The 26,109-nt window shown below is 42.9% G+C and overlaps 1 protein-coding gene across 3 annotated transcripts in view; it reads left to right on the top strand.

The window, feature by feature from the left end:
• The window catches only part of LOC133163716 (SWI/SNF-related matrix-associated actin-dependent regulator of chromatin subfamily B member 1-like), a 96,205-nt gene that overhangs the window by 20,227 nt on the left and 49,869 nt on the right, over positions 1 to 26,109 (top strand). For all 3 annotated transcript variants that reach the window (XM_061293893.1, XM_061293892.1, XM_061293894.1), the window contains one exon: positions 3,784 to 3,921. In XM_061293893.1, coding sequence (XP_061149877.1) covers positions 3,784 to 3,921 — 138 coding nt within the window. The remainder of the gene's footprint in view (positions 1 to 3,783; positions 3,922 to 26,109) is intronic.

Below are 26,109 nucleotides of genomic sequence, written 5' to 3'. Positions count from 1 at the left end.
AAGATTGTTGTGGACTTCCGGAAGGGTCACACCCAACACCTGCCGCTGACCATCGACGGTGCTGTGGTGGAGAGAGTGAGCAGCGCCAAGTTCCTGGGGGTGCACATCAGTGAGGATCTCTCCTGGTCCACCAACACCACATCACTGGCAAAGAAAGCCCAGCGCCGCCTGTACTTCCTGCGGAAACTCAGGCGAGCGAGCGCTCCTCCGGCCGTCATGACTACATTTTACCGCGGCACCATTGAGAGCGTCCTCTCCAGCTGTATTGCTGTTTGGGGTGGCAGCTGCACTGACTACAACTTGAAGGCCCTGCAGCGCATAGTGAACACGGCTGGTAAGATTATTGGTGCTTTGATCCCCTCCTTGAAGGACATTTACACCTCCCATCTCACCCGCAAGGCGACCACGATTGTGAGTGATGTGAGTCACCCCGCTCACTCTTTGTTCGAGCTTCTGCCCTCTGGGATGAGGTACAGAAGCCTGCGCTTCCGCACCACCAGACTCTCAAACAGCTTCATACTCCAGGCTGTTAGGATCCTGAACTCGCTTCCCCGTTCTGCGTAGCGTCCTGTACTTTTACTGTCTGTATGCACACTGGCTCTTATTTGTTGTGTTATCTGTTTATTTATTATTTATTATTACTCTTATTATTTATTGTTTGTGCCTTTTTGTTTTTTTATATTGCGTCGTTTACTTGTATGTCTATCTTGTAATATGTCTTGTCACCGTGGGATAGAGAAAACTTAATTTCGATCTCTTTGTGTGTCTCGGCATGTGAAGACGTTGACAATAAAACAGACTTTGACTTGACTTTGGATTGCAAAGAAAAGATTAACGGACAAGACACGTGCAGTTTGTAAATCCTGCCATGCGGTGATCAAATATTCAGGGACCACAAATCTCGCCGCACATTTAAAGAAAAAACACGAAAAGTTCAGTGTTAAAATAAGCACTTTGTATACTACAATACATTTGTAATTTCCTAAATAGAGTTTGCAGTACTTTGTTGATTTTGCGTATGAATTGTTATAAATCAGGATATTGTTCTATATTTTTTATTAAAAGAAAATCGATCGTAGAGCACTATATCGCGATATATCGTGAATGGATCGCAGCAGGCTTTAAGATATCGGCAAATATCGTATCGTAGTTCTTTGTAGCGATATGATATCGTAGCGTGACAAAACCCGCGATTTACACCCCTAATCGATACACATCGATTAATCGATATAATGCTCTACGATTTATTGGCATCGATGCTAAACGTAAACATCGATTTATATCGCCGTGTTTGACCTCGGACATTAGACGCGACTTTATTTTGAAATCCAGTTCATTGTTGCTTGCTTCCTCTTTCCGGGAGCAGTGCGCGGCGTGTTGTGTTGTGAGCAGAGCAGGCACGTGAAAGGGGAGTCGACAACTAGTACGCGGCTCCTGGGCTGTTGCTATGGCTAGTGTCCAAAAAGACGAGGAAATTTGCTCCCCTTTAGGCTTCAAGTCATTCGTTTGAAAGCACTTTGGATTCCAAAGAAAAGATGGCTCAACGGACAAGACACGTGCAGTTTGTAAATCCTGCCATGCGGTGATCAAATATTCAGGGACCACAAATCTCTATATTTATATTTAAAGAAAAAACACGACATCAAAGTTCAGTGTTAAAATAAGCACTTTGTATACTACAATACTCTTGTAATTTCCTAAATAAAGAGTTTGCAGTACCTTGTTGATTTTGCGTATGAATTGTTATAAATCAGGATAATGTTCTATATTTTTTATTTAAAAAAAAAAAAAAAATCGATCGTAGAGCACTATCGCGATGTATCGTGAATGAATCACAGCAGGCTTTAAGATATCGGCAAATATCGTATCGTGTTTCTTTGTATCGATATAATATAGTATCGTGACAAAACCCGCGATTTACACCCCTAGTAGATACCTTTTGCCCAAGCTCTGTGTTTCGTTTCGTAGGATTTTTGCCTTAGTATTTCCCTCAGTTTGAGGCGCTTTTTGTTTGGTGTTCTCAGCCCTTTTTTCCCTCGTGTTGAGGCGCTTTTTGTTTTTGCCTTTTTCCCTCGTCTTGAGGCGCTTTTTGTTTTTGGTGCTGCCTTCCGTGGAGAAAATAAAACTTCTTTGTTGGAACTCTGCATTCGAGTCCTCTCCCTGCTCCAAGCCTGACAAGAACCCCTGATCTAAAGAAACACGACGTTACAGACAGATGACAGAAAACACTAGATATTCAATACACCAGCTTAACTACAAAAATTAGTTAATATAGCTACAGAGTTTGAACACTTAAACAGCGACATAGAGACAGATGACAGAAAACACTAGATATTCAATACACCAGCTTAACTACAAAAATTAGTTAATATAGCTACAGAGTTTGAACACTTAAACAGCGACATAGAGACAGACAGCAGTTCAGTCTAACTGCATAGCCTGTCAGCATAGGCAGCCGTGTGATTACGCAATCCTCAGAGGAGGCAAGGCAGGAAGTTGCCTCCTCCGAGTGAATCGTCTTCGGTTTTAAAATAACTATAAAAAATCAGCGATTTTGGTTCAAAGTGATACAAAACTACTGAAATTAAAAGGAAAATGACTCTACAATAAGAACAATTGAATTTGTTTTTTCCCCTTTTCATGATGGGAGGGGAGGCGTGGCCTCCCTTGCCTCCTCTGACCGCACTTCCCTGCGATTAGCAGTTCCGTATTGGCGACGCGCTCCTCAGAGCTCTAGGCAGAGGTGATGCCATAGGCCAGCAGGGCGAGAGCGGAGACGTGACACAGCTGTGCAAAACTGCACCGCCGTGCAGAAACAGTCGGGACAATGGCAGTGAGCGTAACAGCGCACGTAGGAAAAAAGAATTCCAGGATTTGGGACAGCAGCCTGCAATGAGCACTCAGTGCAGGGCGTGGCTCTAAGCAATGTGTGGATGCCCTCGCACTGGGCTACCTGGGTGCGTCAGCCGGTCAGCACCGCAAGAGCAAAGGGGAGCCATGACACATTTACACTTTAAAATGTTTAGATGTTTAAAAAGACAATAAAGTGTTTAAAAATAAAATTATAAAAGTCTTGTGCGGATGCGCTGGGCCACAGGGGCGCGTCAGTCAGCCAGTCCGCAAGAGTAGACAGGAGCTGGGACACGTTTTAAAAAGTGTTTAAAATACAATAACTTATTTAAAAGTACAATAGAGTGTATAAAAATAAAATTATAAAAGTCTTGTGCAGATGTGCTCGCGCTGGGCCGCGGGGGCGCCTCAGTCGGCCAGCACGCAAGAGCAGAGAGGCGCCAGATACGTCAACAGTTCAAAAAAGGTTCATAAAAATCTTGTGGGGATATTGTAACAATATACATTTATTCATATTTATTTTCTTATTTATATAAAGAAGAATGTTTCTGCGAGTCAGTTTGACTTTAAAAAATTTACAAAAGTGTTTAAAAGATACAAAAAGTGTTTAAAAAAAACAATATAGTGTATAAAACTACAATAAAGGTTCATAACAGTCTTGTGCGGAAATTGTATATATTTACTCTTATTTTCTTTATTTTCCTATTTATTTAAATAAAGAATGTTTATGAAAGTCAGTTTGACTTTAAAATGTTTATTTACGTAAGTGTTTAAGAATACAAAAAACATTTAAAAGTACAATATCTTGGATCCAATTAGCCGCGATAAACGAGGGATTACTGTATACAATTATATGGTAGCTCGAGTTTACAAAGTTAAATGTTTGCCCAAAAATCTCGAGGTATCATCTTAACACTTATTTTCTTTTCCTAGGGAGCAGAAAGCCAAAAGAAACAGTCAATGGGTCCCAACACTGCCCAACAGCTCCCACCATTTAGATGCTGTGCCTTGTTCCACTACCATCAACCGCAACCGAATGGGTCGAGACAAGAAGAGGACCTTTCCACTATGGTAAGAAGAAGCTGCTGGTGGTTTTCAGGTTTGATTGTTACTTACCAGTTAATTCTGGGTGCAGTGTGTTCAAAAACATCCCACGTCAATAGGCAGTTTTTTTTAATCCTCTGTCTGTTTTTCCAATGTATGTTTTGTTGCATGACTTTCATGCAAGACTTTTTCTCTTTTTCTGTTTTCAACCTTTGAGTGTAGCAATGTGTCTGAATGTTTTGTATGACTTTATTGGAGTGTTTATTGGGTATTTCCTCGTGGTGTCTTAACCCTATTTATTAGGGGTGTAACGATTCATCGATACTAGGGGTGTAAATCGCGAGTTTTGTCACGATACAATATAATATCGATACAAGGAACTACGATACGATATTTGCCGATATCTTAAAGCCTGCTGCGATTCATTCACAATATATCGCGATATAGTGCTCTACGATCGATATATTTTTTTTTTAATAAAAAATATAGAACAATAACCCGATTTATAACAATTCATACGCAAAATCAACAAGGTACTGCAAACTCTTTATTTAGGAAATTACAAGAGTATTGTAGTATACAAAGTGCTTATTTTAACACTGAACTTTGATGTCGTGTTTTTTCTTTAAATGTGCGGCGAGATTTGTGCTCCCTGAATATTTGATCACCGCATGGCAGGATTTACAAACTGCACGTGTCTTGTCCGTTGAGCCATCTTTTCTTTGGAATCCAAAGTGCTTCCAAACGAATGACTTGAAGCCTAAAGGGGAGCAAATTTCCTCGTCTTTTTGGACACTAGCCATAGCACCAGCCCAGGAGCCGCGTACTAGTTGTCGACTCCCCTTTCACGTGCGTGCTCTGCTCACAACACAACACGCGCAGTGTGCTCCCGGAAAGAGGAAGCAAGCAACAATGAACTGGATTTCAAAATAAAGTCGCGATTTACATCGCCGTGTTTGACCTCGGACATTAGACGCGACTTTATTTTGAAATCCAGTTCATTGTTGCTTGCTTCCTCTTTCTGGGAGCAGTGGCGCGGCGGCGTGTTGTGTTGTGAGCAGAGCAGGCACGTGAAAGGGGAGTCGACAACTAGTACGTGGCTCCTGGGCTGGTGCTATGGCTAGTGTCCAAAAAGACGAAGAAATTTGCTCCCCTTTAGGTTTCAAGTCATTCGTTTTGGAAGCACTTTGGATTCCAAAGAAAAGATGGCTCAACGAACAAGACACGTGCAGTTTGTAAATCCTGCCATGCGGTGATCAAATATTCAGGGACCACAAATCTCGCCGCACATTTAAAGAAAAAACACGACATCAAAGTTCAGTGTTAAAATAAGCACTTTGTATACTACAATACTCGTGTAATTTCCTAAATAAAGAGTTTGCAGTACCTTGTTGATTTTGCGTATGAATTGTTATAAATCAGGATATTGTTCTATATTTTTTATTTAAAAAAAATAAAAATCGATCGTAGAGCACTATATCGTGATATATCGTGAATTAATCGCAGCAGGCTTTAAGATATTGGCAAATATCGTATCGTAGTTCTTTGTATCGATATATCGTATCGTGACAAAACCCGCTATTTACACCCCTACTATTTATCATACCCCTTATGTTGGGATCACCATGCGCGTGCCCATCACAAAAATGAGTTCACCTGTCACTTTACTGGAAATATGGCATATATTTTCATAGAATGTACTGTGTATACGTAGGTTATATAATGTGTTACTAACGGGAATTATAAGGCTGTTGACTTGCACTTTTGTCTTTACTTTTATGCCGTGTTATCTTCACCATACGTTGCCCATAACAAAAAAGCCAGACATTCAATTATTTGAAAATCTATGAATATATTGAAAATATATTAACCTAATCTACCATTATATTCTAACTATGGGTTGTTGTCTTTTTAGGGATGTGATGTGTTATGCTACGATACAAGCCACGTGCTGTTGTTTTTTTAATCGAAGGGTTAACAAAGAGACCATTGCAGTAAAAGCTCTATGTCAATGGCAGCAACTGACTCCCTGCAGTACATGTTAATTTCACGGTATAAATAATAGGGGTGTAACGATTCATCGATACACATCGATTAATCGATATAATGCTCTACGATTTGTTGGCATCGATGCTAAACGTAAACATCGATCTATATCGCCCGTTTTTGACCTCGGACATTAGACGCGACTTTATTTTGAAATCCAGTTCATTGTTGCTTGCTTCCTCTTTCCGGGAGCAGTGCGTGGCGTGTTGTGTTGTGAGCAGAGCAGGCACGTGAAAGGGGAGCCGACAACTACGCGGCTCCTGGGCTGGTGCTATGGCTAGTGTCCAAGAAGACGAGGAAATTATAGGAATTTGATCAAGTTCAGTATTAAAATAAGCCCTTTGTATACTACAATACTCTTGTAATTTCCTAAATAAAGAGTTTGCAGTACCTTATTGATTTTGCGTATGAATTGTTATAAATCAGGATATTGTTCTATATCGATCGTAGAGCACTATAACGTGATGTATCGTGAATGAATCACAACAGTCTTTAAGATATCGGCAAATATTGTATCAAGGTTCTTTGTATCGGTATGATATCGTATCGTGACAAAACCCGCGATTTACACCCCTAATAAATAACTCCATGAGCCAACTTGTCATACACTGGCCAATGGCAGATCTTTGATGGTAACACGAACACTTGTACATGTCAGTTTCCGTCTTTTTCCCTTTATCAGTTGTTTCCCTCTCATGTTGTGTTCATGTATGGGTAGAGAAATTTGGATGAGATGGCAGTGTCTGTCATTAACTCTAAGTGCTACATTATACAATATACAGGCATTATGCGGCTAAAAAGAAGCACTATGTATTGTAAATTTTGATCCAATGATGTGTAAATTCATAAAAAATTCCTACCCTGTTTCTACTTTGCGGATCTTTACCACGGGTGGTTCTGGAACGCATCTCCCACAATAGATGAGGGATCACTGTAATAACACCAAGCCAATTTTGTAAGTACATTTAAACAAAAGAGGGTGCTTTGCTGTTTGTGTGTGTTTTCTTGGTTGTTGGCTGTCATGGAGATACTTGTGTGAGAGGCTGGTCAGCCCGATCCTGGTGTATGGTTTGTTCTCTTTCAGCTGGAATTGCCAAAAAGAATTTGTCCTAATTGGTGCATGATTTGATGTCCTTAAGCGGGACTGCCAGCAAAGAAGTTGTCGTAATTGGTGCATGGTTTCATGTCCTTTAGCTGGACTGCCAACAAAGAAGTTGTTCTTCCCGTGAGATTCATGTAAAGGCCCCCTTCTCCTCTACCATGGGGATTTTCTGCCGCTGGCTCCATGTGAGAGTCTCGACTTGCTAACAAATGTTTCATTGATGTTCAGTTAATTTATGGGATTTCTGTGGGTTTACAACCATCGTAATTGTGATTTTTCTGGCCATTTCTTTACTAGGTTTGGTGCATTTTTGTTATGTTTGATTTCTCCTTTTGCCATGAAAGGGACCACGGGTGTTGGTGTTGGGGACATGTCGAAAAAAAGAGTGCTGTGGACGTAGAGGAGACAGCTCTGTATGTTCGGTGGGCTTGATAAAGAATAAAAACACCTGTTAAAGGACAAAACCTGCAGCTCTTCGTGACTCGTGACTCGAAGCCGCAACAAATTTGGCGAGCCAGCCAGGAGGAAGGGGTTTTGTTTGAGACCTGCGACAGACATAGGTGATTAGCACCATTAGCGACTAACGTTAGCGCGTTGCTACCAAAGAAACCCCTGCTCCAACAACAAACCGGAATATTCCTGACAAATGGATCACATCGTGAGTGCCGAGTATGGAACAAGAAGTGTTCAGGGATGAGAATTTTCCGCGGATCCGCGTATTTTCCGTGTTTTTTTCTGTCTAAAGTATTTTCGTGAATTGTGTAAATCCGTTGAAAAAATGATTTTTTTATGTATGGAGGAGAGCAGGCAACGTTAGCCTCGCCGACTCGCGAGCATTCCCCCGCCCGCCGCGACGGCATATACTATATATATGTATATACCAGGGCTGTGGACTCGGTCGGATTTTTGCACCGAGTCCGAGTCCGAGTCCGGCCTCTTGGCCATGAGTCCGAGTCCGAGTCCTGCTGTCCATTTTTTCTGTTAATTCATGTGACTGCTTAGTCTTTATTCAAGGCTAATTTAGATCAAAATCTAAATAATTACAACAGTTTCGTGATGGCTTTGTCTTTATTAAACATATAAACGAATACAATAAACAGATACTTTCAAGTTTTAATCATTAATTACACCATTATAGCTCAGACATTTATCTAAACACAAATGATTAGTGACGACCCCTTATTTGGAAAGCGAAAAACCCATGTCGTACGGCGTCAGCACTATGTTGTTTTCAATAAAAACATGAACTCACGTTTGCGTCAGTCAATTTTTATTTTTATAAAGGATTATTCTCATTTGATGCCATCCGCGTTCTGCCATTGAAGCGGGGTGCATTCAAAGACCAGTCGTACAGACGGAACACTCATTCACTTCACCAAAACGCAACAATATAATTACGTGAGCTCTTTGCATAAACATCGATGCAAAGAAACTCCTCTTTTTGGGTACAGGCTACAAGGAGTATACATTACAAAGGAGACTTTCTACTTAATTGTGATCATCATTCATCCATCCATCCATTTTATTTTATTACTCAGGTATTTTCAAAGCAAATTAATATTGTTGCATTTATTAATTTGCTTTAACATGACAGCGCAATATAATTAAAAGCTAACACGATAGCAATGTCAAACGTGTTCATTTAAGAAAAAGCCACATACGTTTTGTGATCAAATCTTTCATAACGAGAATGATTTGAGTGAATTGATTTTACAATTTTTATCCCCCTTCCCCACCATCTGTCACTTTGCTTGGGACAAAAGGAGCCTTCAGAACTGAAATTTTGTCTCAATTCACTCAAATCATTCTCGTTATGAAAGATTTGATCACAAAACGTTTCCGTCTGTACGACTGGTTTTTGAATGCACCCCGCTTCAATGGCAGAACGCAGATGAATTTAAAGACATCAAATGAGAATAATCCTTTATAAAAATTAAAATTGACTGACGCAAACGTGAGTTCTTCATGTTTTTATTGAAAACAACATAGTGCTGACGCCGTACGACGCCGTACGACATCGGTTTTTCGCTATAATTCGGTATAATTTGACGTAGTCCAAACGCACCCAAAGTTAAGGTTTCATGGGAATATTATTGTCATAATTGTCTGGACCATATATGATATTTGTTTAATGGTAGTTATTGATAGATCTTGAAGATGTCAAGTTATAGGTGCATATAGCACATTCATTGTAAGAAGGGAAGAGATGTTGTGTATTTTGGGCTAACTCAAATTCCGTAGTAGAAAAACCCCGGAAGTGGGATGGGCGCATTCTGTGTTGTTGTGGTACGCCCTGTGAACGCACTGTGAGTAAGGAATAAAGCAGTTATCATTCACGTCGTTGTCCGACCTATTCTTGCTATCTAAGAACCTGGAAAATAGTAAGGATATAACATATATCACGGGTCATTACGGCGAGTTTGGTGGAGTTTTTACTGCTTCTTACAACTCCTACCGCGCTGACTGTAACGTGACACTCTCTGGCTGCGTCTTGCCTCTTTTTTTTTTATTGTTGGACTCGGTGGACTCGGTGAAAATCAGCACTGAGTCAGAGTCCGAGTCCGGCAAAAATGACCGAGTCCGACCGAGTCCGAGTCCCTGAGTCCGAACCGAGTCCACAGCCCTGGTATATACCTTTTTTTCCGTGTATAATAAGCTAAATCTAACTTATTTATTGTCCCAAAATCTGGGGTGCGCATTATACATGGGTACAATTTAAAAATTTTTTTTTTTTTTTTAATTTTAATTTTTTTTTTTTTTAAGAAAATCATGGTACAACAAAACCAACAACAGGACTGACCGACAAAGACGTGGAACAAAAAGACAGGGTGACATTACCAAAGACAGGAACAGAAACTAAACAGACATCATGACATCATCCGACGGTGAGCGAGGGGCAGACAGGACTTAAATACAAAACACGTTACATTGATTGAGGTGACACAGGAAGGGAGGGGCGACCCGAACAGAAACTATGGCAACCTAGACACATAGCAAAACTGGGGACGAGACATGACAAATCTCCCTCGAAATAAAACTTGAAATCACCTTTCTTCTTGTTTTTTGTCAATCGCGCATCGCATTCAGCCATCCTGCCCAACACACTTAGTCAGTAAAATTCATAATTGACGACACATCGTTTGATGCGATGGTGCAGTCCTTGATGGTGTGTTATTGTCAAATATTGTTTGTTTTTTAATCCCCATCGTGGACCGGACGTCATACGGAGGCAGTATCACTGCGCATGCGCACTATGAATCCGATGCGCAGAACGGATGCGCAAGACACGTCAGCTATATAAAGAGCGAGAGTTGTTTTCTTCCTATTAGTTTCAATTCACAGTTTAATTAGCAGTTTCAACCAGCAAATAACAAAATGCGTATTACAGGTAATATTTTTTTTCACAACACTTTGCCTTGTTCCTTTCGTCTCTGCTGTTCACTTCAAACACGCTCCATACGACCGCAATGCTCTCGTATCAGACGCTTGCTCCATCACCTGCTCGTTTGCTGTCACAATGTACCCTACACAAATCCGAAACATTTGTTGCGGCTCCGAGTCACGACGAGGGGCAAGTTTTGGTTTCTAAGGGTGTTTTTCTTCCTCTTCAATGTCTCTCCCATACAGAGCCGCCTTTTTCACGTCCGCACGCCTTTTTCACATGTCCGCACTGATCGCCGTGGTGCCTTTACGGGCAGTCGGAGAAATCAACGCCAACAAAATTTTTTTACATCCAGCCTAGTTAAGACCATAGCAAAGACTATAAAAATGGGACCCATTGCCTCCCTGCGTGTGTGACGATCATTGGGACTTAAAAAAAAATCTTTTTTTTAAAAAATTCATAAAAATTGGGTGCGTGTTATACATGGGTACAGGCTTTTTTCCAGCATCAACATGCCATTTTTAGGGTGCGTATTATACATGGGGGCACATTATACACGGAAAAAACGGTATGCGCTTTTTCACATTTGCCATTCTCGTCACTGAGAGTTAAGAGATCAAGTTACTACCACGTTGTAGATCACCTTTTGAGTGCTGAGTATGGAACAAGAAGAGTTAACGGATCAAATGAACTTGAGCAAAGGTAGTCAAATTCATTCCTGAATTGCTGTCGTTTATTGAATAAATTGTTTTGGAAGGTGATGCTCGCGAATGGCCAACTTTTTCCCACCCCACTGATGTGACTATGAGGCGTTGCGAGTAGATATACAAGCATTGCAAGAGAAACTTGAAATGGTGGGCACATCATGCGCCGTGAGCCAAAGCTAACAAAAATACCGGTCATGACTAGCCACAGGGAGTTTTGCATCTGTGGCCAAATAGGTGAAGGAGGGCAGCGCGAAAGGCATGTACCAACTTGCTCCATCAAATGGAACTCGGACTTTGTAAAGGCCACAGTGAATCAGAGGTGATTGAAGCTGTGATAAGAGCCATTTTCCCCAGGGCTTAAACTCTGAGCCATGCTTGAAATAAAGACCGATATAACACTTTCTCAGTTAAAACCAATACTAAGAGGACATTACAGAGAAGATGATACATCTGACATGTATCAAAAATGTGTCTACATTTCCCAAGAGCCCAAAGAATTGCCCAAGGACTTCCAATTCAGGGCCATCGAGCTTAAGGACCGGCTTCTGTATGCATCCAAAGGAGAACCAGCTGAACACTACAATGCAGACCTTAATCAAGAAGAGGTTTTTGAGGTCAGTGGGAACAGAAGCCCCCATGCCAAAAAGGTGGATAACAGGATGCCTGAAACTCACCCCTGTATCCCTCCTGCCTGTCCTCGCGGGAATAGCGCCGGCCAACCTTCGGCGAGAGGCTGCCACCCTCGTTCTCGCACAACACTACAACAACTCCAGCGAGAGTGCGTGCGAGAGAGTGTGCGAGAGAGAGTGCGAGAGAGAGCGAGAGCGAGAGAGAGAGCGAGAGCGAGAGAGAGAGTGCGAGAGAGAGAGAGAGAGCGAGAGAGAGAGTGCGAGAGAGAGAGAGAGAGCGAGAGAGAGAGAGAGAGAGAGAGAGTGCGAGAGAGAGAGAGAGAGAGAGAGAGTGCGAGAGAGAGTGCGAGAGAGCGTGTGAGAGAGAGAGAGAGAGTGCGCGAGAGCGCGAGAGAGAGAGAGCGAGAGAGAGAGAGAGCGCGTGAGAGAGAGAGCGTGAGAGTGCGAGAGAGAGAGTTCGAGAGAGAGAGAGAGTGCGAGAGAGAGAGAGAGAGCGAGAGAGAGAGAGAGAGAGAGAGAGAGAGAGAGAGAGAGATCAGTACTACTGAATGACAACATTAAATTCCAGATTAAACCGCTTCTTGAGAATTCGGGTGTAACAGTTGAAATACTGATTGAAAGGCTCAATGAGGAAGCTAACCTTAAAGCGGAGTGGCTGAACAAGATAAGGAGGAGCAGCACCAAGCAGACTAGAATAATGATCTGCAAATTTTGGATTAACGGCAAGGCGGAGTGCACACAACTTCATCCCAGGACACAACTGTAGTGAAGGAGAAACTCAAGATGGCTGCAGCTCCACTGGAAGTACATGCCATCATAGCCGAATTAAAAACTGAAGTTGCAGAAATGAAACAAATGATGGTTGCTTCTTTGAATCCTGCCAAGTTCCAGCCCGCCAGGAATCCAATGTACAACGACAACACCTGAAGGAGGAGAGGCTGGAGGATCTGTCAGGACAACGGCAAGGAAGACAATTGCACCCACTGCTTCAAGTCTGGCCAGTAGTCAAAGTCCGCTTTATTGTCAATCTCTTGACATGCCAAGACACACAAAGAAATCGAAATTACGTTCCCACTATCCCACGGTGACAAGACATAGTACACGCTATACATACAAGTAAACAACACAAAATAAAAACAAGAAGGCACAAACAATGAATAATAAGAGTGATGAATAAATAATAAATAAACAAATAACATAATAAATAAGAGTAGCAAAACGGAGCAAGTGTGCATACAGCAGAGAGTCAGAATATAGAATATACGCAGAAGGGGGGAGAGAGTTCAGGATCCTAACAGCCTGGAGTATGAAGCTGTTGGTGAGTCTGGTGGTGCGGGAGCGCAGGCTCCTGTACCTCTTCCCAGAGGGCAGAAGATCGAAATATGATTGAGCGGGGTGACTCACATCACTCACAATCGTGGTCGCCTTGCGGGTGAGATGGGAGGTGTAAATGTCCTTCAAGGAGGGGAGTGAAGCACCAATAATCTTACCAGCCGTGTTCACTATGCGCTGCAGGGCCTTCATGTTGTATTCAGTATTCAGTAGGGTCACATCTCCAGAGGATGCCGAGCTCCACGTCTACTTCAGGGAAACACCGGAGGGCCACTGCTACGGAACCATCAGTGACCCATCCAGCTCATCAGGAGTCCCTTTACTGCCACCATTGTCGACGAGAAGATCAATGTGACACACTGCTCCAGACCTGTGCAAGGCTGCTCATCCCTGATATATTGATCCATAGCCTGTCAGACACAACACTGCCCAGAACACAAACACATCTGCACCGCGGTAAGAAGGGTTGAGCACCATTTGAGTGAGAAGCCGTAAAATGGGTGTTCATCACATATTGGTAAGCTTGACACTTTTTCAAACAACCAAGGGAAAAAACTTGGTGGACGTAGGATTGTCAAGTGCACTTTTGATCAGGGCTGTGGACTCGGTCGGAGTTTTGCACCGAGTCCGAGTCCGGCCTCTTGACCACGAGTCCGAGTCCGGCTGTCCATTTTTTCTGTTAATTCATGTGACTGCTTAGTCTTTATTCAAGGCTAATTTAGATCAAAATCTAAATAATTCCAACAGTTTTGTGATGGCTTTGTCTTTATTAAACATATAAACGAATACAATAAACAGATACTTTCAAGTTTTAATCATTAATTACACCATTATAGCTCAGACATTTATCTAAACACAAATAATTAGTGACGACCCCACAACTATCGAACTAAGATCCAAGATGGGGCGCGTGCATACGCAGCGACCTCTCTCTGTCCCGCCCAAACGGTGTTTTGTCCGTCTAATGAGTGTTTGTCCGGCAGTTTTTTTTGTTCGTCTTGTCGTACTGAGTCGTGCTACAAGTACGGCAGGCAGGTTCTGCTTGACATTGGCCAAAGCGAGTTTTGTCGAGTTCTGGACTTTGATGCGGGAACATTAAAGGAGCTCGGCCTGTTACGTCCTGAACCGTCGCCGGGCTCGTCTGCTATTCCTCCCCCGGTTGGGAAGCGTCGAAAGCGGTGTGCGAGGAGGCTGAAGAGGGGCAAACGCGGGGGCGTCCGGGCCAGGCTGGCGGCCAACCCTGCTCGCCCGGCCGTGCCTTCCATTCTTCTGGCGAATGTTCGATCGCTGGACAACAAAATGGATTACATTCGCTTGCTGCGATCTACAAACCGGACAGTGCGGGATTGCTGTGTGCTCGTGTTCACGGAGACTTGGTTGACTGTCAACATTCCGGACTCTGCTGTACATCTGGAGCGGCTAGCGTGCTATCGGGCGGACCGGGCCATTGTACAAGGGGGGAAATCTCGTGGAGGTGGAATATGCGTCTACATCCGTGACAAATGGTGCCGGGACTCTGTAGTGGTATGCAAGCACTGCTCGCCACTGGTGGAGTTCGTGATCATTAAGTGCCGTCCTTTTTACCTGCCAAGGGAATTTACCGCGATTATGCTCGTCGCGGTTTACATCCCGCCTTCCAACATCGAAGGCGACAGGATCGCGGCTCTTAGTGAACTGTACCAGGCTGTCAGTGAACAAGAGACAGCGCACCCTGACGGTTTCACCATCTTCGCTGGGGATTTTAATCATGCTAACCTGAAGTCTGTTTTTCCGAGGCTTCACCAGCATGTTAATTTTCCTACGCGTGGCGACAGCTTCCTGGACCTGGTCTACTCTTCGCATAAAGGAGCTTTCAAAGCCGCCCCCCTCCCCCATCTTGGACTTTCTGACCATATCACTGTTATGCTTTTGCCTGCATACAGACAAATGGTGAGCGCGTCCAGGCCAGTTCGGGTGTGGCCTGAGGGTGCCTCTGATGCACTGCGTGACTGCTTTGGCTCCACTGACTGGGACATGTTTAGGAGGGCTGCCACTTGCGACGATCGGACAGACATTGAGGAGTATACTGACTCTGTTTCCTTCTACATCAGGAAGTGCATTGATGATGTGACTCACTCAAAATCCATCATCACTCGGGCTAACCGGAAGCCATGGCTGACGGGGGCTGTCTTCAGGCTGCTGAGGGCCAGGGACAAAGCCTTTAGAGCGGGGATGAGGCTGGCTTGAGGACTGCGAGGGCTGACCTGTCCCGGGGCATCAAAGATGCAAAGAAGGCGTTCTCGTGCAAAATTACCGCCCACTTCAGGGACAGCAGGGACGCACGGAGCCTTTGGCAGGGCATTCAGACCATCACGGATTACAAGCCCGCGCCGCAGAGCTGTGAAGGCGACGTCCGTCTGCTCAATGACCTCAACCGCTTCTTTGCTCGCTTCGACGCTCAGAACAGCACTTGCCCGCTGAAGGCCACTCCCCCTTCACACGAGCTGCCCCTGTGCCTCTCCGCCGACAGCGTGAGGAGGGCGCTTGCCGCTATCAACATCCGTAAGGCGGCGGGCCCTGACAATATCCCGGGTCGAGCGCTGAAGGACTTCGCTGGTGAGCTGATGGATGTCTTCACAGACATCTTTAACACTTCCCTGCAGCAGGCCATCGTCACGTCATGTTTCAAAGCTGCCACCATCGTACCTGTGCCGAAGAAACCCGCTCCGTCCTGCTTCAATGACTACCGCCCCGTGGCACTTACGCCCATCATCATGAAGTGCTTTGAGCGGCTTGTCATGGAGCACATCCGATCCGTTCTCCCCCCCCACCATTGACCCCTTCCAGTTTGCGTACCAAGCCAAACGGTCCTCTGAGGATGCCATCTGCTCTGCCCTCCACTCGGCCCTCACCCACCTGGAGAGAAGGGACTTGTATGTGAGATTGCTGTTTGTGGACTTCAGTTCTGCCTTCAACACCATTGTGCCACAACGCCTCATCAGCAAACTTGACACGCTGGGCCTCAGTACCTACCTCTGCAACTGGCTACTGGACTTCCTCTGTCAGAGGCCACAGGTAGTACGTGTTGGCGACAAAATCTCCGCCAGCATCACGCTGAGCACGGGGGCCCCCCAAGGCAGTGTGCTCAGTCCGCTGCTCTTCACCCTCCTGACGCATGACTGCACTGCAACCTACAGCGACAACCGTATAGTGAAGTTTGCTGACGACACGACTCTGGTGGGTCTCATCACCAACGAAGACGAGACTCAATACAGGCTGGAGGTTGACCTTCTGACCACGTGGTGCAGGGACAACAACCTCCTGCTGAACGTCGACAAGACCAAGGAGATTGTTGTGGACTTCCGGAAGGGTCACACCCAACACCTGCCGCTGACCATCGACGGTGCTGTGGTGGAGAGAGTGAGCAGCGCCAAGTTCCTGGGGGTGCACATCAGTGAGGATCTCTCCTGGTCCACCAACACCGCATCACTGACAAAGAAAGCCCAGCGCCGCCTGTACTTCCTGGGGAAACTCAGGCGAGCGAGCGCCCCTCCGGCCGTCATGACTACATTTTACCGCGGCACCATTGAGAGCGTCCTCTCCAGCTGTATTGCTGTTTGGGGTGGCAGCTGCACTGACTACAACTTGAAGGCCCTGCAGCGCATAGTGAACACGGCTGGTAAGATTATTGGTGCTTCGCTCCCCTCCTTGAAGGACATTTACGCCTCCCATCTCACCCGCAAGGCGACCACGATTGTGAGTGATGTGAGTCACCCCGCTCACTCTTTGTTCGAGCTTCTGCCCTCTGGGAAGAGGTACAGAAGCCTGCGCTCCCGCACCACCAGACTCTCAAACAGCTTCATACTCCAGGCTGTCAGGATCCTGAACTCGCTTCCCCGTTCTGCGTAGCGTCCTGTACTTTTACTGTCTGTATGCACACTGGCTTTTATTCGTTGTGTTATCTATTTATTTATTATTTATTGTTACTCTTATTTATTGTTTGTGCCTTCTTGTTTTTTATATTGCGTTGTTTACTTTTATGTCTATCGTGTAATATGTCTTGTCACCGTGGGATAGGGAAAACGTAATTTCGATCTCTTTGTGTGTCTTGGCATGTGAAGATGTTGACAATAAAGCAGACTTTGACTTTGATATAAGCTGGGTGACATAATCGTCCTTGACATTGGTACATAATGTAAACATTAGCCTAATGTTTCCCCCCCCAAATCTAGAGGCAAAACATTGTTCTCTCGCTGCTCCCGGGTTCTTCCATCTTGGCTGCGTGCGGGGCATTGTGGGTCTTGTACGTGCACGCACGTAGGCAGGCAGGCGCGGGCGCGCACGCAACAACTAAATTTGTCTTCATAACAATCAAGCAGGGCTGTGGACAGTATTCCTACGCGCATTCTCAGCAGCATGATGAAAATAAAATTCAATAACGTCACTGAGGCATATTTTAACGAACTCCACTTCATTGTATGGCTTTTTAGCCCGTGCAATGTTCCAAGCCAGATGAAACAATGCAAGTGTGACAGTCTCTGAGTGCTTCGTAATTTTTTTGAAAAACTGTACCTATTTTTTTGCCTGACTTTTCAAAGTCTCCAAACTTGTGCTTGCGAAATTCAGTCCCTTTTACAAAGTCCTTATCGATATTGGCATGAAGTGAGCTGAAGTGGCGCTGACCATTTGAAGCTTTTAAATGTGCCAATGACGTCCGACATATCAGGCAGAATGGCTTGCCATAGCGTTCAACAAAAAACAACTTTAACTCTGTTAAAAACGTCCTGTGTTCATCGTCATATATTCGTTTAGCTGTGCATTTTTTCCTTGCCATTTTGGCAAGCGTCTTGTCAGCTTTTCTGCACCTAATGGGCCCCCGTAGTCACAGTCGCCATTCATTAAAAAGCCAGCAAAACCAATTGCTCTGTTTGTCCCTCCTCCTTTGCGGGATTTCCCCTCACGCGCATGCGCGTTTGACCGGTTGGCGAGGTGGCGGCCGACAAACGCCGGCGGCGCTCAATGCTGTCAAGTTCTTTTTCAAACTTGATCGTAAGCAGGGCTGTGGACAGTATTCCTTCGCGCATTCTCAGCAGCATGATGAAAATAAAATTGAACGTATTTTTTTTATTGACGGACTCTGTCAAAATCAGCACCGAGTCCGAGTCCGGCAAAAATGACCGAGTCCGACCGAGTCCGACCGAGTCCCCGAGTCCGAGTCCACAGCCCTGCTTTTGATAATGTACTAGTTCCCTGTGGGATATTGGCACACAAGCTGCGGGGATAAATGATAAATGGAGAAAAGAACACTTGCTTCATACCACAATTTGAGATATCGATGAACTATTGGGACCAGAACCTCTAAATGGACCGGCCGCTAACCAGACAAAAATAACATTTATTGGGTGGGTTCCTGTCAAGTTTAAACTAACGAGTGCAGAAGCTTCAAGCCCTGGCCTGTTAGTGCCTGTCCACATCTCCAGCGACCACAATGTGGCTCAGAACCCGATTACAGGGTTCAATGTGATAGAAGACGTTATTAATGAGCATGTGAAACAAGGCATGGACATGGTCTCCGCTAAGACTGTTATCTATTTGTTAGATGCACATCAAGCAATCAATGAGAAGGTTAATGTAAAAACAGGAAGAAAAAAAATAGTCTTAAGTCCAAGTGAAACTACCACTATTCACTGTCACACGCATATACAGATTGATGAACACATCGCTATGCTGTTTTGCCCAAAGTTCAGAGTTTGCCTAGAGCAGTTAAACCCAAAGTCCAGCCCATGGGCCAAGTACGGCCCGGTTTTAAAATTCGACCGGTCCGAAGCATCGTGTCCTAAAATCAATAATATGTGGCCCGTTGGCAGGGGACCGGCACTCCCCGGAGCGAGCCACAGAAATGAAACGCCTACAAACGGGAACGCGCACATGAGCGAGCGCTCATGGTCGGTGTGAGTGTGTTCTCCCCTCTCTCTTCACAGTTCATGCACAAACAGGTGTCCATTTCCAATGTCATCAATGACACAGACACTTTCTCATTCAAACATCTGCACACTTAAGACCAAAGCGATGCTAAGATCAGAGACACTGGCAGTGACGCTAAACACGGAAACGCAAAATAACCCACAGACTACTGGTGAGAATTCGGTCTACTTACTACTAACTCTACATACACTACTGTGTTTCCACGCCACCCACTCACAATGATTGCAAACAAGAAAAAAAACGATGGATTATTATTTTCTGATTATAAAGTACCGTAATTTTACATGTATAATACGGCCCATGTATAATACGCACCCTAAAAATGGCATGTCGATGCTGGAAAAAAGCCTGTATCCATTGTATAATACGCACCCAGATTTTGACTCTTACTTAAGTCCGTAAACGTAAAATTATTTCAGAAAAAAGATCATCTTTGGGAACAACCGGATGTTATTCTGCTGGTCCGTATCACTTGCATGCAGTAGCAAACTCGATAGCGAAGAAATATGTGAGACTCTCAACGGGATCACCAATATTTGAGTGATGTTCCAGTTATTTATCACAATTATTTATTATTATAATAATAATATATATAATAATTATTTACTCATTATTCACAATTGTCATAGTGATCTTTCTGGTGATTTCTTAACTAGGCTGGATGTATTTTTTTTGTTGGCGTTGATTTCTCCGACTGCCCAGAAAGGCACCACCGCGATCAGTTAGGTTAAAATGAAAAGAGAGGAAAGGTGGCTCTGTATGGGAGAGAAGTTGAAGAGGAATAAAAACACCCTTGGAAACCAAAACTTGCCCCTCGTCGTGACTCAGAGCCGCAACAAATGTTTTGGATTTGTGTAGGGTACATTGTGACAGCAAACGAGCAGGTGATCGAGCAAGCGTCTGATACGAGAGCATTGTGTTCGTATGGAGCGTGTTTGAAGTGAACAGCAGAGAAGAAAGAAACAAGGCAAAGTGTTGTGAAATAAAATATTACCTGTAATACGCATTTTGTTATTTGCTGATTGAAACTGCTAATTAAACTGTGAATTGAAACTAATGGGTAGAGAACTGAACTCTCGCTCTTTAAATAGCTGACGTGTCTTGCGCATCCGTTCTGCGCATCTGTAATGGCGGCCTCCGTATGATATCCGGTTTGCGATGGAGATTGAAAACCAAACAATATTTGACAATAACACACCATCAAGGATTGCACCATCGCATCAAACGATGTGTCGTCAATTATGAATTTTACTGACTAAGCGAGCACACAGACACACTGACAAACTATGGACATGATCACATAGGAGGGGAGGGGCGAGCACACAGAGATGATCGGGGATGAGTCGTGACACTTGGCATGTGAAGAAATTGACAATAAACCAGACTTTGACTTGATAATGCGCACCCCAGATTTTAGGACAATAAATTTGTTAAATTTTGCTCATTATACATGGAAAAAGACGGTATTCTTTTCTTTATGAAGTTAAAATATGAAAGAGAAAACAGAGAATGATTTAATTTGGCATTATAAATCTGGCCTGTTTACTGCAGTCGAAACACCAATATCAACCTTCTTATTAACACAATATTGTATTGGCCCGAATATAAGACGACCCTGATTATAAGATGAGCCCCACTTTTTCAAGACTCAAGTTTGAAAAAAAACTTTTTGAACACCAAATTAGATTTTTAAACAGAAAATGTTTACATCTAAGACAAATGATTATAACAATATATTCGAGTTATTTTGCCTCATTCAAATCATGAAAAACTGTATCACATCTTAATATCTGAACATTTAAATGTGTAAACTAAAGTGCAATCACATTTGTAAATGAAAGGCTTCTGGTTTTTGAAATGTAAATAAAACAATCTACTGTGATAAAACAACAAAATTGCAATAACTGCATCAACCATCAAAGTGAAGTCTAACTGTAACTGTAGTCTTGAAACATCTGAATAAGGAAAAACATTGCAATAAAATAATGCAAACTGCTACCGCTATTTTTCAAAGTCAAAGTCAAAGTCTGCTTTATTGTCAATCCCTTCACACGTCAAGACACACAAAGAAACCGGAATTATGTTTCCTCTATCCCACGGTGACGAGGGATAGTACATGATAGACATACAAGTAGACAACACAAAATAAAAACAAGAAGGCACAAACAATAAATAATAAATAAATAATGTGAGTGATGAATAATAATTGTTGGGGAGCTGTATAGGGAGTTGGCTCGGATGGTTATGCTCTTTTCGCCCCCTGGTGTCGGTCAGAACACAGGAGGGAAGACGTGGTTCAGTTTTGATTGCTTTACTGAATTATTGGCAAAAACGTAACAGACACTGTGGCTAATAGGGGCATACAGGCAAACTGGCAAAATGGTATAGGCACATATTTGGTCATTAGGAGTGAGAGCAGATGTGTGTACTGTGCTTTGGTGAGTCTTTGGGTATGCGAATGTGATTCTTGTATGTGTAATTATTGTATGAAGCGTGTGAAGTGTGTGTGGGGTAAGTGTGTGTGCATGTGCGCGTGTGTGTGCGTGTGTGCGTGTGTGTGTGTGTGCGTGTGTGGTGTGTGGTGTGTGTCTGCAACAGACAGAAATACAGCACATAAGTCAACACTCAACTTCTGACGTCACACAACACTAGTAGACGGCACACATTACATAACTAACTGTGCATAACGGTTCCGCTATATTAAATAACCATAAATGAAATGCTCTCGGCAACACACCAAACATAAGTCATCGAGAGAACAAAATACATTTGCTGGCGACCGTTAGTCGCCGTGCCGCTGCGTAACGGCTGTAGTCATGCGTGTACGCTGCTCGTACGATGCGAGGCAAACTTAAAGGACCGCGCCGGAGCTGTCAATCAAACGGCGCGCACACGAAGCAAACCGCGATCGGACAAACGGCACAACAGTGGACAGTTGTAACAATGAAATGTATATACAGTAATCTCTCGCTACATCGCGGTTCGTTTATTGCGGTTTCACTACATCACGGATTGGTTTTTAAAAAAGTGTTTTTTCCCAAATTAAAAAAAAAATCTAATTAAAAAAAAAATTCTAATTTGGGAAATTATGGCACAAAAGTTGCCCACACACCAGCAGAAGGCAGGGAGTGCCCACACAATTGCAGTGCGCACACTTGTACCTTTTTATAAAAATGTTTTTATGATAAGAGTTCTAAAAACATATTTACAATGTTGTACCTTGTTATAGAAAAATTGTTATAGAAAAAAGAAGTTAAAGAACTTTTCAAATCCTACCCCCTATCGCTTTTATCTATTCATAATACAGATTTTCCTATACCTATGTACTTATATACTATAATTGTATACCACACACATTACTACACTTATGTAATAATGCACAATAATCAGAAAAATAATACCATGTGCTAAACTGCAATAATCAGAGTACCGTATTTTGCGCCCTATTAGGCGCACCGGATTATAAGGCGCACCTTCAATGAACGGCTCATTTTAAAACTTAGTCCACATATAAGGCGCACCGGACTATAAAGCGCATAAAATAGAAGCTTTACTGCAACAAACTGAGGTTGACTAGGGTTGCGGTATGCACCCACGAGCCAATAACCAACGAGCCCTCTGTAAACAATCGCGTTTCTCAAACGATCTCCTATAAAATGACTGGAACGGACTAAAGTTCGATATAACGCATTGGTACTACTTACCTATGTTTCCCTTCCATATCGATCCGTAGATTTACTCGAAACATTAACAGAGCAGCCTATTTTGACATGAAATAGCCTCGCGCGTATAGCAGCTATCGTTATAGCATTAGCCATCCGCAATTTCCCATGAGCCTCAGCTCGCAATCTCCCATGAGCCTCAGCAAAGTGTAAACAATCGCGTTTCTCAAACGATCTCCTATAAAATGATCGGAACTGACTAAAGTTCGATCTAACGCATTGGTACTACTTACCTATGTTTCCCTTCCATATCGATCCGTAGATTTACTCGAAACATTAACAGAGCAGCCTATTTTGACATGAAATAGCCTCGCGCGTATAGTAGCTATCGTTATAGCATTAGCCATCCGCAATTTCCCTGAGCCTCAGCTCGCAATCTCCCATGAGCCTCAGCAAAGTGTAAACAATCGCGTTTCTCAAACGATCTCCTATTAAAATGATCGGAACTGACTAAAGTTCGATCTAACGCATTGGTACTACTTACCTATGTTTCCCTTTCATATCGATCCGTAGATTTACTAGAAACGTTAACGGAGCAGCCTATTTTGAAATGAAATAGCCTCGCGGGTACAACAGCTATTCGGTGACACCCCCTGACTACAGTTACCGTAATGTTGGGAAGCAATGCGACCTTGTCTAGTCGTTTAGGTTTTTAGGTGCGCCTTATAGGGCGGAAAATACGGTAATCAATAATAATCAATGATATAATCATCAATACATTATGATCAATACCATATAATTAATACAATAATCAATCATCCATATTTATATAATAACACAGATAGGACTGTTTTACAATACCCATGCTACCCCTCTTCCCTGTATTTGGCCCAAATAAATAGTTTGTATTTATTTTTAAATTGGTTGATGGTTGGACATTGTTTCATTTCCGTGCTCAGGTTGTTCCATAGGTTCACGCCGTAGATCAGGGGTCACCAAACTACGGCCCGCGGGCCGGATACGGCCCACGGGACCGTTTAATCCGGCCCGCCAACACTGAACAAATTGTATTATTAAACTTTTTTTTTTGCTCATTTTGCCTGCAATGACTGCGTTTCCCCAGTAGATGGGGAAGCGCTCGCCTGCGCATTTACTACCGGAAGCCGTGTCAGAAAGCTCGGTGCACACTCACAAGTGCGTCTACGGACATGGCGCACTCGCGCTCTATTTGTATCAGTCCCGAATTTAGAGCGTGGGCTGTGACGACAGCATGCTTGTCATTTGCGCGCTGAGCTTTCAGATGCAGTTTTGCTGGAAACTACAACCTACAAAAGGATTATAAGGAAGGAACACAAGAACTTTAAGAGACTGCTCATATTTGTCAGAGAGGTTCTGCTCTGACAACTGAGCTGAACTTTTATCTGTTAAGATTGTGCATGGCACAACAGAAAGTTAATGTTCCATGGTTTTTTTTCTATGAAGAACCCAGAGAGAGTTATTTAGTTATTATTTATTTCCCGCTTTTTCTGTGAAGAACTCAGAGAGGGTTATTTAGTTATTATTTATTTCATTAATAGTGTTATTATTTGTTTCCTGACTTTTTTTCTGTAAAGAACCTGGAAAGGGTTATTAAATAACCGTTATTTGGTTATGTGTGGCTTTCTGGAAAACAATAAATTTTTTAAGCTACCCTACGATCGTCACACTTTTTCTGTTACAAACTGACACCGGCCCGCCATCAGAGAAGGGAAAGGTTATGTGGCCCTCACAGGAAAAAGTTTGGGGACCCCTGCCGTAGATTGTTATGCAATGTTTTTTGATTGTGGTCCGGCAATTTTGTACTCTGAAGTTTAATGGCGCTCTCAATTCGTGACCTCCTTCTCTGTCATGAAACCTTATCTGTAGTTGTTTTGGCAATATTTATTATTATTTCTGGCTTTATGTACATAAATTGTGCTGTGATTAAATCTATAGTATCTTGGAATTTGATTACTTTTGACTTTATGACTAATGGTATTGGTATAATTGGTTTGGTTCAATGTAACTGACTTATGGCTCTTTTTTGAAGGATGAATGATGGCTCTAATGAACATTTGAATGTGTTGCCTCCGACCACTATGCAATAAATAAAGTACAATGAAACCAAGGAACAGAACAGAGTGCGGAGTGATTTGCTGTTTGAATAGTGTCGTGCTTTAGCTATGACTGAAATGCTTTTAGAGATTTTTGTACAGATTTATTTAATGTGAGGTTTCCATCACACCAAGAAATTTGATTTCATGTACTCTTTCAATGCGAACACGCTCTATCTGTACTGCTCCCTTGCTGTCAATCTTTCTATTACTGAATATATCGAATTTTGTCTTGCTTAAGTTTAACGATAACTTATCTGTATTGAACCAAGATTTTATTTTGATGAATTCTGATGTGATATTATTCAAAAGCTGCTGCAAATTCTCACCTGTACCAAGGATGTTTGTGTCATCAGCAAACAGAATGAGTTTGAGTAATTGAGATGTTTTACATATGTCATTTACGTACATGATAAACAATTTTGGTCCCAACACTGACCCCTGTGGCACACCACAAACAATGTTCAACCAGCTTGACTGTACATCTTCTATTTTTGCAAATTGCTTCCTGTCTTTTAAATAACTTATGATCCAATGTAGTGCAGTACCTCTAATCCCATATTGTTCTAGTTTATGTACCGTATTTTTCGGACTAAAAGTCGCTCCTAAAATATACGTCGCATTAGCCATAAAATGCACAATAATGTGAAAAAAAACATATAAGTCGCTCCGGAGTATAAGTTGCATTTTGGGGGAAATTTATTCGACAAAATTCAACACCAAGAACAGACATGAATGAGCAACAACAGGCTAAATGCTAGGTATGCTAACATGACAAACACAAACGAGGAGCTGAGAACGGGCCTGGCGTAACATTCAAAGTTATTCAAATAACTATTACATAAATGACACGTTTATAAAACCATTTGTGTCACTCCAATTCATTAAATCCAGCGATCGTCCTTTATGTCAACAATGGGTGCGCGCCGCTGACGGCGGTTGCACTTCCAAATATTCCACAGGCCCATATAACGATATATAAATTATATATCAAATAACCATAATACGAGCAATAATATTATCAAACCATCTGTGTCATTCCAAATCATTAAATCCATCGATCGTCCTTTATGTAAACAATGCCGAGTGCGTGCTGCTGACAGCGCTTGCACTTTTAAATATTCCACAGGCCCATATAACGACATATAAATTATATATCAAATAACTATTATATAAGCAATAATATCATCAAACCATCTGTGTCACTCCAAATCATTAAATCCATCGATCAAATTTCTTGTCCTTTGTCAACAACGCCG

This window comes from Syngnathus typhle, linkage group LG12, assembly GCF_033458585.1.
Source record: "Syngnathus typhle isolate RoL2023-S1 ecotype Sweden linkage group LG12, RoL_Styp_1.0, whole genome shotgun sequence".
NCBI classification, from domain to species: Eukaryota; Metazoa; Chordata; class Actinopteri; order Syngnathiformes; family Syngnathidae; genus Syngnathus; species Syngnathus typhle.
Note: the sequence above shows the minus strand (reverse complement) of the source record. Positions and strands in the feature narration are given on the sequence as shown.